The 14,851-nt window shown below is 42.5% G+C and overlaps 1 protein-coding gene across 10 annotated transcripts in view; it reads left to right on the top strand.

Annotated features, from left to right (window-relative positions):
• Positions 1-14,851, top strand: part of LOC114798682 (ERC protein 2) — a 159,880-nt gene that overhangs the window by 73,832 nt on the left and 71,197 nt on the right. For 8 of the 10 annotated variants that reach the window (XR_003751089.1, XM_028994581.1, XM_028994575.1 and 5 more), the window contains 3 exons: positions 4,221-4,361; positions 6,425-6,565; positions 9,671-9,864. Coding sequence is in view for 9 of the 10 variants with exons in the window: in XM_028994581.1 (XP_028850414.1) it covers positions 4,221-4,361; positions 6,425-6,565; positions 9,671-9,864 (476 nt within the window). In the remaining variant the exon portion in view is untranslated. Of the gene's footprint in view, positions 1-4,220; positions 4,362-6,424; positions 6,566-9,153; positions 9,184-9,670; positions 9,865-14,851 lie in introns of all 10 variants that reach the window. The other 2 variants (XM_028994576.1, XM_028994577.1) reach the window with 2 other exon arrangements.

Here is a 14,851-nt window from a genome sequence, read left to right as displayed (position 1 = left end):
CACACACACTTACAACAACTCCCTAGCATGTTATATTCTTGACAAGTTAGGCGTTATCAGGGCTCTTAGTTTTGTAACTCACAATTTATGGAAACCGAATGGGAATTGCCGGTGTCTTCTCCTTGTAAGTTGCTTTGGATTAAAGTGTCTGCCAAGTAAAGTAAAGTAAAGTAAATTAAAGGCCGCTCTCCTGCTCATCCAACCTCCCCCCTCCTCATTAGCATTTAAAGCCTCACACACCTTAACAGCATGTCCTGGGGAAATCTCGTTGTGGGACTGGCTAAATGTGGCGGTAATTCTGCACAACGGCTGGAGTTCAGAAAGATACTTCAGATAAAGAATTAGGTGACCGATATAAAAGACATGTATGAATTTTCATTATATGGGACTTTTAAGACTCTGACACTGTAGTCATCTCTACTCTCACAATCTGATTCGCAGCATTATTATATAATCTCCAGTTGGTTTAGAAATGAAAAGAAGGTGACGAGAACCAGAAGCCACAGAACAGCTTTAGGGATGCCTGTAACAGATTCTCTAGCGTCTGAAACTCATTCTTTCCAATGATATGCCTTCATTTTGTGGTGCAAATGCAATGAAGCTCGTGTAGGGGGGTCACCACTGCTGAATGATGAAAAGAACCCCTAAAAGAATTTCTTTGGTAAGGAGATGAGTGCCAGAAGTCATCAGAACAGCTTTAAGGATCCCTGATTTTAGACATAATTCAGTTTGCCATGGATGGGCATCATTATTCGTGAAGACTTCACACCATCATGATAGAAAGAAATAGGCTTCTCCCTTCACCCCTCTTTATAGCATATGTTCAATATTAATTTCCACTGTGAATTTGCTTCTGCTGAATTTTACAGCAGTTATCATGTCATCCTGTAGAAATTGTTATTTGCTGTGGATCTGTGATTAACCCTACATGTCCACATCTTACTTTGTCCTTATCATTTCTTTGAGCAGCTATTCTTAATAAACTCACCGTCCTGGAAGCACTGCAGCCCTCTGAGTTCACAGGAGCGAGCTCTTCAGGTTTCATCAGACTTTTGTTTTTGACATTTGTTCCTTCCAAAGGTCACACTGTGGAATATTCTCTCTCTCTCTCAAAAAAAAAAAACACAACCACCCCCCACATGCTGTTAAGAAGTCTTTTTAGGAACGTGGAAATTCTTAGTCACACCGCTCCAAGTTCAAATCCTTGTTGTGTGCCCAGAGCAAACACTGGCAAAAAGTCTTTGCCACTGGCTTGCCACCTGGGCTAGATGTGGAGGAACCTGTACAGTTGTGTTCACTGCCACTGTTTACAGGAATATGTTTTAATTATGAATGTGAATGACTAATGGCTGCTACACATGCATTAATGATGATTTTGAAACATCATCTTGAGTCATTTATAAAGATTTCATTTGTGTATCTGAGTCAGTTAAATAAAATCCTCACACAGTTTTGTTAATCACTCTGTAAACAGTTATTCTATTTGAATACATACATAGCTCTCTGACCAATTACAAATGAAACTTATTCACTAATTTCTCATTTAAATATAACATGTTCTTTTAATAAAACTTCCAGCTTTCAGCGTGTGTGTGTGTGCATATATATGTGTGTGTGTGTGTGCTGAAAACTGGAATTTAGTCCCAGTGCTATGTGTGCCTAGCTGAATTTAATAAAAGAAACAAAATTAACTAGAATAATAATTAAATATGAATATTGTAAGGCACATATCTGTCCATACAATACTGTGTTAAAAACTGTACAATCATGTGCATACTGTGTGAAATGGAAGATGTTCTGTCTGTGGTTTCATTCATTCACTGTACTGTATGGGCAGGAAAATTCAAACCAAATGTTCCCCTCACCTTTTCCCACAATTTCCACTTTACGGGGCCTGACCTTTTATGGAAGAGTTTGGGCATGGCTGTGGTTGTCAAGGAAATGTTTTTAGTTGGGAGCAGACTTGTAAGAGTCTAAACCCTCTTCCCTCCAAACGAAATATCAAAACAGGCCCAAAATTAATAGATGTTTATGTACACTACGGCACAGCAGTGCGAAGCGAGTTCTGTGCCCGAGTGCATGTGTGTGTTCTAATAAACAGGATCGAAATAACTCCCGGGAGAGACCACATTACACACATTTCACAGCTTCTATATCCCAACCACTGGCCTCCCTAACCAACGGAGTTACACTCCTCCAACAGTTGCGTCCTCTCTCGCTCGCCAAAGCTGGCAGCGGAACGGATCTGTTCTGGGTTCTGCGGTTGGCTGAGGGGGTGTAATGAGTTTACAAGATCCAGGGTGTTTGCTATTAATTGTGCACGCTGTCACAGACCTCTTACCCACAAAACTCGGCTCTGCTGAGGAGAAGATGTGAGGATTTTTTTTTGTCCCAGCAACACTCAGCTACAAGAGAGCCTTGAATGAAAGGAGTTCTGACTCTTTATCTTCCTGCAGTCTTTTCTCTTGACAGCGCTGGTTCATCATTTTGCTCAATACCCTGAAGCTCTAAAGCTGTCAGACCCTCAAAGATGCCACATCATAAACCCAGCACCTACCGAAGAAAAAAAAATGAGAAAAAGAGGAAAAACGTTCATTCATACTGCACCTCCTGCGGCAGAGAACTCTTGGCCAACGCGTCTCCATGCTTCATGCGTCGGGTTTGATAACTTAATTAATACATTAATCCAGTCCTCTGTGCCACAGATCTCATCTCCACTTTTGCCTGCCTTTCGGCCATGTATTGCTGCTCATAGTTTTATTTATGGCTTTGGTATGTTTTCCTCTTTAAAAATGCTTCAGGCTGATGCTTCTTGCTGCCTTTTAGCAGTGCCCTGGACAGAGAGAATCCTTATAAAGACTGGGAAACAATAAAGCACAATTGTCTGAGAAAAGAATGAAGGCAAGGCTTCATTCCACTGGCTCCTTCATGTTGGATGTGTGTTAAACGCATAAAGAATACAAGAAAAAAATAAACATTTTCCCAAATGAAAACTCATGCACCAGCATATTTGTGACAATGACATTGACCATGTCTTTCAAGTACTAAGTAACAGCTTTGGATCATTCTCACATGATTCAAGATTTTGTATCAAAGTTCAACTTTCAACTTATAGTTCATAAAGAAAACAGTGCAACATTATTACCCACAATACTTTACACGTACACTTACTATCCATTACCACTTCAAAGTGTCAGAGCTACACACGCACTATTCAAATCACACCTATGGGCAATTTAGAGTCGCCAGGCATAAGGCTGTGGGACAGATATGAACATATCAATAATTAAGTCGAAAAAATATATAATAGGAAAAATAGAAGAATAATAACAATAGTTGATGTTATGTTCCTAAGTCGAGGGGTCTAAGAAATGCGACTAGGGTGTGGAGAGGAGGAGGTCCACTGTTACACACACAACCAAACAAAGCATACAAACAGTGAGCTAACAAGTACTCTGCAGACTCAGCACAGCTAACCAACATCAGTACAGCCTAAAGGAAGGGATGGTCCAGCGGGGATAACTCAAACACGCACAAAAGTTAATGAAAAGGGCACATAAACACACACAAAGCTAACAGGCTAACAACAAAGGGGTCTATCACACAAAGCAACAACACAAAGCAATGAGATCCCCAACAGAGCTCCTTGCAGAGCTCCTTGCAGAGCTCCTTGCAGAGCTCCTTGCAGAGCTCCTTGCAGAGCTCCTTGCAGAGCTCCTTGCAGAGCTCCTTGCAGAGCTCCTTGCAGAGCTCCTTGCAGAGCTCCTTGCAGAGCTCCTTGCAGAGCTCCTTGGACCCTGGGGGACCTCCCAAAATGCTAAGGGCCTAGCAGACCCTTGGGACCTCACAAACACCATCCGAAGTCTCTTTATATAGGTGGAGGTGACCAATAGGCAGATGGTAGGTGGAGCTGGTAGGCTTCAACTCCTCCCACGAAGTCAACCTAAAAGAGACAGGACACAAAAACACAGCCAGCCACACAGAACACGTAGGAGCGTACGTCCAGGGACGTACCAGTTGAAACCAGACCAAAAGATAGCAATTGGGAATTTACATGAGCTGTGTGGATTACCAGCAAACAGGTGACGAGTCACATTAGGCCACACATACATTTTTGCCTACTTTCAGAGGAAATTGCTCTGTGATTCTGTGCATTAGAAAGGCATCTCATTATCTTTAGTTTTGGGTCGGCTGTAATTGTCTTTGTCCCTCTCCATCAGGAGAAGATCATCGAGCGACTGAAAGAGCAGAGGGAGAGAGAAGGCAGGGAGAAGCTGGAGGAAGTGGACATGTATAAACGAGAGAATAAAGAGCTGAAAGATAGGCTTGCTTCTTTGCAAAACCAACTCTCAGACAAAGAGGTAAGTGGGGTGGGTGGGAGGGTCGGAGTTCGTGGGATGAGGGAGACGTCATGACTTTACTTTTTTTCCCAACAAAAGCAACTCTGATCAGTGGACAGAACTACAATCAATCCATCCCAGTGTGTCTGCCGTTATGCTCACTTGCAATGTAGAAGTTCCTGTAGTCGTAAGACTACGTGTGGTTGGATGGGCTTCGTATCTTCATTGTTCCTTGCCATTGCCGTTCATAGCTCGAAGCATTTTATTTTCTGGGTGCAGACAGCTCTTGATTTGTGAAATCTAAACCCACAGCTGCTTTTATTTGCGAGGATTCTCCAGAGGGAACGTAGGTTTAATTTTATTGTTCCAAAAGAATGTGAAGAATTGAGATTTTTACAGCAGCTCAGCAGCCACTGGGATGTGAGGCCGGGAGCCTGTATTTATCACACAAGAAACAGTACAGTAATTCTGGTTTCTTCATCACCACACCTGTGCACGTACACACACACACACACACACACACACACACACACACACTCCTCTTTGTTCTGAGGAAAAAGACAAAATGAAGAGAAGAAAAGAGGGTAATTTATAGTTTTTTTTTTCAGCCCTGTGCCTTTGCCAAAGCAGAGTCTTTGTTGTTTGTGCGAACATGCTGGGGCACCTCAGAGCGGGTTTAAAATTTATGAGGATGTTTTCTTTTATATCCTTAAAAGAGAACACACATCGTTCTAGCAAAATGAACCCTGATTGCAGGTTGACACAGAGTCTTGTTTGCAGAGCAGAGGAACTCCCTTCCCTTCATCAAGCACAAATAAACAGGCCTCAGCTCTGTAGTTTTAATTACGATGTCGACAACCTGCAAACATTATGCAACCGAATTATCAGAACATAATCCCTTTGTTTACAAATGCAAGCCGGGCCTTTAATCTTTCCACCATACGATGTGTCCGGAAGACTTCCAGCACACTCAAATTCTTAAAACCCGTCATTAGATTTCAAGAATCCTATTACACTAGGCTTTTAGTGCAAGACACGTAGCATTCATATATAATTCTGGATTTTGTACACTGTGATTCTTCATCACTGCTTTTCTACTACTCTGACATTTATTCTGTAGACTGGGCTTCTAAAGCACTGAATTTCTACTGAGGTTCTTCTAGGGCTTCTAGCGTGAGGATCCTAGAGCATTGGAGTTCTTGTTTGCTGGGCTTCCTGGAATTGTAGTATGATGGGTTTCCATGGCTCTATCTGGTTCTTGAACAAGGGCTTTGTGGTTTTAGAGCACTAGGGTTCTCTACCACTAGGGTGGTAGTAGCCTAGTGGGTAACACACTCACCTGTGAACCAGAAGACCCGGGTTCAAATCCCACTTACTACCATTGTGTCCCTGAGCAAGACACTTAGTTGCTCCAGGGGGGGGACTGTCCCTGTAACTACTGATTTTAAGTCGCTCTGGATAAGGGCATCTGATAAATGCTCTAAATGTAAATGTAAATGTAGTACAGTATACTTCTGGTGCACTGGAACTGAAGTAGACTCAGCTTTTAGTGAACAGGGAATCAGTGACCATTGCGATGACAGTGGACCGGACGTCTCTGGGTACCACTTTGGTCTACTACAGTACTATGAATCTAGTGCTATAGGTTTTAAAATCCCTGGGGTTTGTGGCAAGCGTCTAGAGCTCTGTGCTTGGTTAGCACGTGGCAGCCCACCTATTACTGGCATTCTGGTCTCACAGTTAAGACTCTGCCCTGCAGCTGCATCTGCTGAAGTGGGAGGAAATTGAGGGGAAATGAGCAAATTGTTGCCTCTGCCTGGCAGCTTTGGGTCCCCACGTTCAGACAGTGTCTGAAGGACTGAGTCTCTCTCACCTCTCTGGGCATGGGGCTTAGATGGGCCCCATGACGGAGCCGCACCTACAGACGAAGAGCTCCATCATGAAGTCTGTATGGATCGCCATGGGTGCAGTATGCACAGCCCCCTGTTTCACATTGGCCTGGAGAAGAGAAGGACCTCTTAGTCCAACTTAGTCAGCTCTGCCAGGCTCTGATCAACAGGCATCTGCTCTTTGTCTGCTTCCAGTCATCTCTAATAGAGCTGAAGGAGCAGGCCTCAACTCTGGCCTCCGTCAGCCTGAAAATGGACTCCAAACTGAAAAGCCTGGAGGTGACCGTAGAGCAGAAAAAGGAAGAATGTAGTAAGTTGGAGGACCGGCTGCAGAAGGTAGGTTGGAGCAGCCAACCTACAGTGTTCCTACACTGGCTGAAAGTGATGGTTTATGTGAGTACATGATCACAGTGGACTGGGAGAGGACTGCTGCCTTGGCTTAAACAAATGCTGGCTTTGACCCACAACTTTGATACTACCATACATCTGTATATCTGAATACTACCATACGCCCTTAACCCATACCACCACACTTCCAAATCTGTTCACCTCAATTCATGAGCTTCCATGTCCTTCAGGCTTGTTCATTCAGTACCCTCGTTTGTGGAATAGGGTATGTAAGGTCAAGAAAGGTTCTCACAGGCTGCGTCTGAGTCATCTGAGAGTGATGATTAGATGTGGGGTGTTCCTCAGATTCCCATTTTTGCGCAACAAGCATGCATTAGTGGTCCGTGATTGCGTGTTATTAATTGACCGCGGATGTTTGCCATCCAAACACTTAGTCAGAGACAAACACACAGGCTGGATCGGTTACAGTAACCACTCAGGGGTCTGAAGCATGCCTTGTCCGTCTGGCCAGACACTCATGGGTCAGATGTTCAGCGGTTTCTGATGTTGATGTTCACATATGTAGCACTGTAAACACCAGCGTCTGGGTGGAACGTTTGCGGCTGTCTGTGGAAGTGGCCACTCAGACCTGAGTCTCTGTCCTAACTGCCAAAGAGGTTCCGAGTTCCTAAGAGGCCATCGCAGACTTCTCAACATCAAACGAGCCATTCTAAACTGTATATGAGTGTGTGGGTGTTGGATAAAAAAATCACTTTGATTTCATTATTCTTCTGCTCCATGTCTTCAGTCACCCATCTGTAGAGACACACAAACATCCATTCTGTCAGTAAACCATGTTTTTCTCAGTCCCAAAGCCTAATTTGCTGCCAGAGTGGTTGTATTTACTTTGACCATAATCACTTCTCTAAAATAAAAATGATTTTTCTTGGTCGTATTATTACCATCATGTCCTTTCAGATGAAAATAGCGTTCAGAGTTCAGGGAATACAGAACCACCTTGATTTGAAAACTTTTTCAATTTGAACTATTGCAATGGTCCTTCCATGAGTTCTAATGAAAACACATTTTCTTTGACATTGAATTGAAATAGCAGTCGAGTAAACATTCAGCCAGAGCTTGTGTTTTCACCTTAATTAGTGCTAGATCATGGAAGTAGCAAGTTGAAAGCACTCACAGGAAATGTAACTTCTTTGCTGAATGAAAAGGTTATTGATGTATTTCTGAATGAACAAGCCGATTTTACTACTTCTTACATCACTGTATTCATACCAGCCACTCATATGCAACAAAGACAGAACCTGGTATCTGTATGTTATTTTATTTAGTGTCTTTCATTGGATACAACACTTCCCTTATAACCATGCAACTAGTGACCCGTACTCTTTCTACACTCCATCACTCTCGAACCACAAGCTGCAAAGTCAGGTGACTTGCATGATGCTGACTTCGTTTATTTTCTGTGTAAGAAATCATGACAACTCATTCTCTTATGGACTAAATGTCCCATAGCAGATTTCAGAGGGTGGAAAATTCTACAGGGTGCGCTACTGGAGAAAACATTTATAATTTTCTCTTATAATATCAAAGTACTCTCATTTAAATATCATCTTTAAACATCATTAGAGACTACCGTGCATAGTGAGCTACATAAACTGTGGTATATGTTAAGGTATGTGTTGACAATAAAAGACATATTTAATTGTGTGCTCTTTAATTGCTCTCCTTAAGTTGTTTTCCACATTTGGAACTGCTCATATAAACTGTGCATTTCAGAAAATGTGTTCCTTCCTGGTAGGCTTGTCACATTGCTTGTCTCATGCTGTCTAGACAGTGTTTTTGAAATGGATTTATTGGACACCATACGTGTGTGACAGCTAAAGTGAACGTTATATAAGCAAACATTTTTAAAAAATTAAAATCATATAATTTTTTGGTCATAAAACCTGTGTGTGTTTTGTGCCTCGGGTCACTGCGGTTACTGTGATATGAAATGGTTTGGGGCCAAGCTTCTGTTTGATGGTGTCACAACAGGCCAGAAGAAACATGTTTACCTGTGAGACAGCAGGGGATAATTCTAGGGTCCATATCTTCCTCTGGGATATTTTTTTGCCAAAAATTGCAACAATGGCCGCCTTCACTGTTTTCTCTGAGCAGAAGAAAGGGGATCTGTTTGGTGGCCTTGTTAAAAAAATGCTGCCAGGCAGAGTGGAATTAAATTTCATAATGAATTAAGGAGACAGTTTTATGAAAGATGAGCTTCAGGGACCCGGCGAGCCGGAGGATGCCACATTAAAGTGGCTTTTAAACAACCGTTTATGTAGCTCAGTCTTCTAGACGATTTATTTGAATAATTAAAAAGCAAAATGGATGGATTTTCTTTTTTATTCGTACAGCTTCATGTTTTTTTTAATGACTAAGGTCTGAGGACATTGTAAGCAGTTATATAACCCTTCAACAGACAGGAACCATTAGCACTGCAATGAAAGACTTTTGCATTTGGGAAATTAAACCCCTTTGCGTTTCTGATCTCTGCTTGCATCTCTCTTGACCTCCTTCACATTGCTCAATCACTGCAGAACCCCAGCAGAATTGAAGGCAGGCCAGCGGTAGGCCCTCACTGTCCGTGTGTGTGTTTACCAGCGATGTTTTCTTTTCTGTCTGCTTCACTCTCCTCATGATTCCTTTTGATTTGACGTGACTGTAAGAACAACCCGCTTCTCCACATTCACTCCGCTCGGTCAGCATGTGTCTGTTGCTCTCTGCCCTGAGCTTTGTGCGGCCAGTGTGTGTTGTGTTTGCCTTCATGGATGGCCGTGAGCTGTACAGACAATGAACACAACCCAGAACATCAGTATTGACCATGTGCTTGTCAACCATTTCTGACAATTTGCTGAATGTTTAATAAATATATAGTCAGTGTACCTGAGATGTAGTTTGTGTATTGATATTTGTATTAATTGACCCTAATTTGTCCTTTCTGTGTCTCCCTCCTGCCCATTCCTGTTTGTGTGTATTTGTGAACGTGTACCTATTGTGTGTTTGTGTGTGCACACGTTTGCCTTTGTGTACCTGTGTTGGTGCATGTGTGTATAGGCTTTGGGTGCAGAAGAAGTTGTGCGTAGGGGGTCTGAGGTGGTGGAGCGTGTGCGTGTGCTGGAGCAGGAGCTGCTGGACCAAAAGGATGAGTCCGGTCGGGCACGCGGTGAAGTGGACCGACTGGTGGCTCTGCTGAGGGACGCCGAGACGGAGCGCTCCATCCGGGACCAGAGGATTGCCGAGCTGGAGAGGTAATGGCTCTTGCAATGTCCCCTTCTACAACATTTCACACAGTGCTTTCATTAAACTTCCATTAACAAACTGTCAGTGAGGCTCCACAATACACTCAGATTTCAACTGTAAATCTTACAACCACTGAAATTGCCTGAAATCACGGTTTCCAAGTGGATGTTGAGGCATGACAGGTTTACAGGATTAAAGTTAATGCAATCCATTTGCCAATTTTGTGATATGAGCAGCAGTTATATATGTGATATTGCTGCATATGGTGATAAGTGATCAAAGTCTTTTTTATTACTTTTAAAGTAACAATCATAAATCATAAATCCAAGACCAAAAGTCATCTATTTAACAAGAAGGAGAAACAGAAACAGAAAATCAATGGTATCTGTGTATCTAAATGAGAGACTCTTTTAAAACAAAAGTACAAAACCTGCATCAGTTCAGTTCAAGAAAGATTATTGTCATTTCAGCCACCTGCATAGTACAATGTTCCTCCAGAACCACCGTGCAACAATACAGCACAATTCAAAAACAGCACAGAGACAGGATTGCATAGGTGCTGGTGAAACACGGCCAAAGGAGAGTCACAAACTATCCCGAAAGGGATACCTAGACCAGTGCAAATAGGTTGAATAGTAACATGCTGCAAAACGTATATTCTGACAATATTATACAATGACTAATACAAGCTGCCATGTTAGGTCACTGATGAAATGCTGTTAAATTGTCGCAACTCGCAGGGTTCCTGCTCATACGCAAAATTCAGACCCTTGGACTCCTGTGAGTTTGGCTTTGATGGCTCCGTCCTCCACAGGGTCTTGAGGTCAAACTAATTAAAATCATAACAGTAGACACTATAGAAATAAAAGCAAACACGTGGAGACATTCATTAAGCTTTTAGTATCCAACCATCATCAAACACTTGAATTTCACACTGCTTTCATCTCATGGAGATCCTGTGTGTAACTTTGCGCGTGTGTGCTTCTTCTCTGCACAGAGTGTGTGACACCAGTGAGAAGCGCTGGTGACGTGTGTCTCCTGCTGTCGCTGTGTGTATGTTTGAGGGTTTTTTTTTCTGTATACTAGATGCAGGTGTGTTTCCTGTTAACGCAGATCTGTGTTTGTGTGCTTTGCATGCGAGTGTGTGTGCGAGTGTGTGTGTATATGTGTATATGGCTTGTTTGTTTGTGTATGTCATCTGCAGCTGTGTGTTTTCCTGTTGATCTGTATTTGTTTATGTGTGTAGGCTCTATTCAAGTATGCTTGTGCGCCGCACACAGCGGGAGTATTTGTGTGTGTGTGTGTGTTTCCTGTAACAGTGAGTGATGTCGTTTTTATAGTTTGCCTGTAGCTCAGCAGCAGGAGGGATCCCCACTCAAAGGCAGCAGACAGGAAGTGCAGATTATTCTTCCTCTCTCATTACTGGCAAACCAAAGAGCAATTACTCTGTGATTTACACACACACACACACACACACACACACACACACACACACACACACACCATTCTCCTCAAAAACTCAACCCCCAACCACCTGCGTATCAGAGTGTTTTTGAGACAGGGGTGTTGGGTACCACAGTGGGACTCTTGCTCGGAGAATGCAGGTGAGGTGAGAATGCGAGAGAGTGTGTCTGTTTGTGTCTTCTGTCCCATGTCTGCAGTCCCATGTGTTGATGTGTTTGTCTTTCTTTCTCCTTTCCCTTCAAACGTGTTCTCCACACATCTCCCACCACTCATCCAGACACAGAGCCTCCTCAGCCAAGCCCCTCTCAGTCTCCACCTCCAAGCAGTTGGGTGGGCTGATGTGGGATTTCTTTGGAAAGTGAGTGGTCATTTGGCATGTCGGTTCTCAGTGCAGCACCTGTGGGAGCTCCATGGTCACTGGATCCCTCGTGCGGTTCCCTCGAGGGATACTGCTGTTAGTGCTGCAGCCCAGCAGACCCAAACAATGACAGCCTTGGTTGGCATGGAAACACTGAATGCTGTCAACTCGCAAGGAATCATGTCTTAGGAACCATGTCCTCTTCCACCCATTCATCTGACCTTTCTTCATAGGAATAGTTGAAACATGCTCTTAACCTGATGTTGTTCTTAATCATTACCCTCCCAGTGGCCCTAGACTGGCTTTGTAAAACCACTGAAACTTATGAAAATACCACAAGTTATTTAGTTCATTATGATTTCGGAAATGGACATGTTTAAAATCTGTCCCTGTCTGAATGAAGGTGAGAAGCATGCAGCTGTGGATGTTATGGGCCTGCATGTGTTGGTACTTGCATGCACGTTTGAGCTGTGATACACTGCTTATCTAGACAGTGTATCACAGATTATCTAGACACGTTTAATTAGTATTTCATCACTTTCTGTTTCCCTGGGGTATAAATATGACGTGACGCAGAGGCCATTTCTCTTATCCACTCTTCAACATGGGAAAGACAAAGGAACACACCATTCAAGTAAGGCAGATGTGTGTTGACCTTCATAAGTCAGGCAATGGCTCACTCACATGAGTGCAAACATCTAGAGTTAGGCTTCAACTGGGCCTGTGTGCTTTGGTCAAATGAGACCAACATATAGCTTTTTGGCAACAAACACTCTAAGTGGGTCTGGCGTAACACAGAAGATGAGTATGCAGAAAAGCATCTCATGTCCACTGTGAGGTATCGGGGAGGGTCAGTGATGCTGTGGGCCTGTTGCTCTTCCAGAGACCCTGGACCCTTGTTTAGGGTGCATGGCATCATGAATGCTTTGAAATACCAGGACATTTTAACCAAAATATGTGGCCTCTGCCTGAAAGCTGAACCAAGCTCCTCCTGTGGCCATCTCGTTCGTCAGATCTTGCTAGATGATTTAGAGAGATTGTGCAAAGAGGAATGGTCAAAGATCCCTCTTTCTGTATTCTCCCATCTTGTGAAACATTATAGGTAAAAATTAGGTGCTGTTTTGTTGGCAAAAGGGGGTTGTACAAAGTACAAAGATGTAAAATAATATGTTCTTAATGTGTGATTTTTTCCCACTTAATAGATCCCACTTGAATTCAAGGTTTCCTCTTTTTCCATTACAAAACTGAATTTAGTATAAGCTAAAGAACACAAAGCCTTCTCCCCCAGGGGTGCAAATATTTATGAAGAGCAGCACATTCTTAGTGCATTCTATACATTCTGGATGCTCTGATGGAGATTTAAATAAATATTATTTTTTTATGCATCTTATTGATGTGTGTTTGTGTGTGCATTTTGATACATGATGCATGATATGTGCATATTTTACTTGTTGATATGTGTGACTGGTTGTAGTAGACTAGTGGGTTACACACTTGCTAATGAAGTGAAGTGAAAATTAAGTGATTGTCATTGTGAAACACTGCAGCACAGCACACAGTGATACAACAAAATGTTTCCTCTGCTTTTAACCATCACCATTGAGCAGTGGGCAGCCACAACAGAAGGTCTGAAATAAGATTACCTTAAGGTGTGTGTGTAAGAGTGGGTTTAGGTATCTGCTGGGCCTTTCTAAGAATCAGAATATTCCTTTTTATGTACTTTGGATGGAAAATGTCCATTAGTAGAAAATAGCCTAGGAAGGCTGTTTTGCCTGTAATACTGGATATGTCACTTTAATTTGAAGGTTTGTGAAACACGTTTTTAAAGAACACAGGATCCATTAATGTGTTAATGTGATAACATAGCTTAAGTATTGTTTTGATCGCTGAACTTGCTTCACAATCACTCTATGCTGATGACTGTGTGTTTCTCTGTTATTAAATCTGTATCAAAGATAGAAGCACATGGAAATTCAGTGAAAGCCTGGGTTACTAAAGTAGTTTTCTAATAAATTGAGTTGGTGAGAATCAAAACTTAAATTTCACCAACATTACAGTAACACCAAAACCCAAAAAAATGAAAAAGAAAAAAGTTATATGCACAGTGGTACCCAATATATATGACCCAGTATATATTACATAGTTATTACTAAAGATTTAGCGGCAAATGTGTGTAAATGAGATTATGTGAGTGTGCATATGCAACATTGTGAGCGTGTGTGTTCACAGCCCATAGCTGCAGGGAAGCTGCTTGTTTTGGATGGGAACAGCAGAGATCTGCCCAGTTGCAGGATGTCAGAGGAAACATGAAAAACGACTTTAATTCCGCTCCGTTAACCACCCGCCTGGCCGACCTGCAGTGCCATATCTCACTCAGTCTCTTCTGATTACGCTTCATTTCTCCCTCTGGTTCTCTCTTTAAGCCTTCTCTTTTCGTTTCGCTAATTCTTGAACCCTTTTTCACTGTGCATCTGGATGTCTGTCCCTCACTCTGTAAATCTCAGTGGTTTATGGTCATCAGTGAATACTCTTTCCACGAATGGTGTGTACTTCATAAACAACAATGTTTAGGTGTCAAGGTAATATCCACATGAATGCAGTACCCTAAGATTTCCCACACTGCCTTCACCAGCTTGATTGCTTCCCATAGTGAAGAAAATGTGATTTGTCAGACCAGGCCACCTCCATTGCTCTGTGGTCCAGATCTGATGCTTATGTATTATGAATTTTGAATGTGTTGGTGGACATGACAGCATGGGAACCCTGACCAGTCTTCAGTTATGCAGCCCCATGCACAACAAACTGTGATGCTCACCTTTCTATCAGAGCCAACTTTAACTTTTTGAGCTATTTGAGTTACAATCGCTCTTCCATTGCATTAGGCCCATTGTCCACCCATGATCCCTCTTCTGTCAGGTCCTCACCACTGCAGACCAGAAACTTCCCATAAGATCAGCAAATGTTCATCAGATGCTGTGAACCAGCCATCTACCCATCACAATATGGTCACTTAAATCCTCACACTTGTTCTCAACACATCGATATTAAGAATTGTAATGAGATTATCAAAAGTATTCATGTCACCTATCAGTGGTCATAATGACATTGCTGATTGATTGGTGAATGTACACCTTATTGTTATCATTGTACATGGACTAAGGATTCCCTAATTG

The sequence above is a fragment of the Denticeps clupeoides genome, chromosome 10 (genome assembly GCF_900700375.1).
Source record: "Denticeps clupeoides chromosome 10, fDenClu1.1, whole genome shotgun sequence".
In the NCBI taxonomy this organism is placed as follows: Eukaryota; Metazoa; Chordata; class Actinopteri; order Clupeiformes; family Denticipitidae; genus Denticeps; species Denticeps clupeoides.
This window is presented reverse-complemented; position numbering and strand designations above follow the sequence as displayed.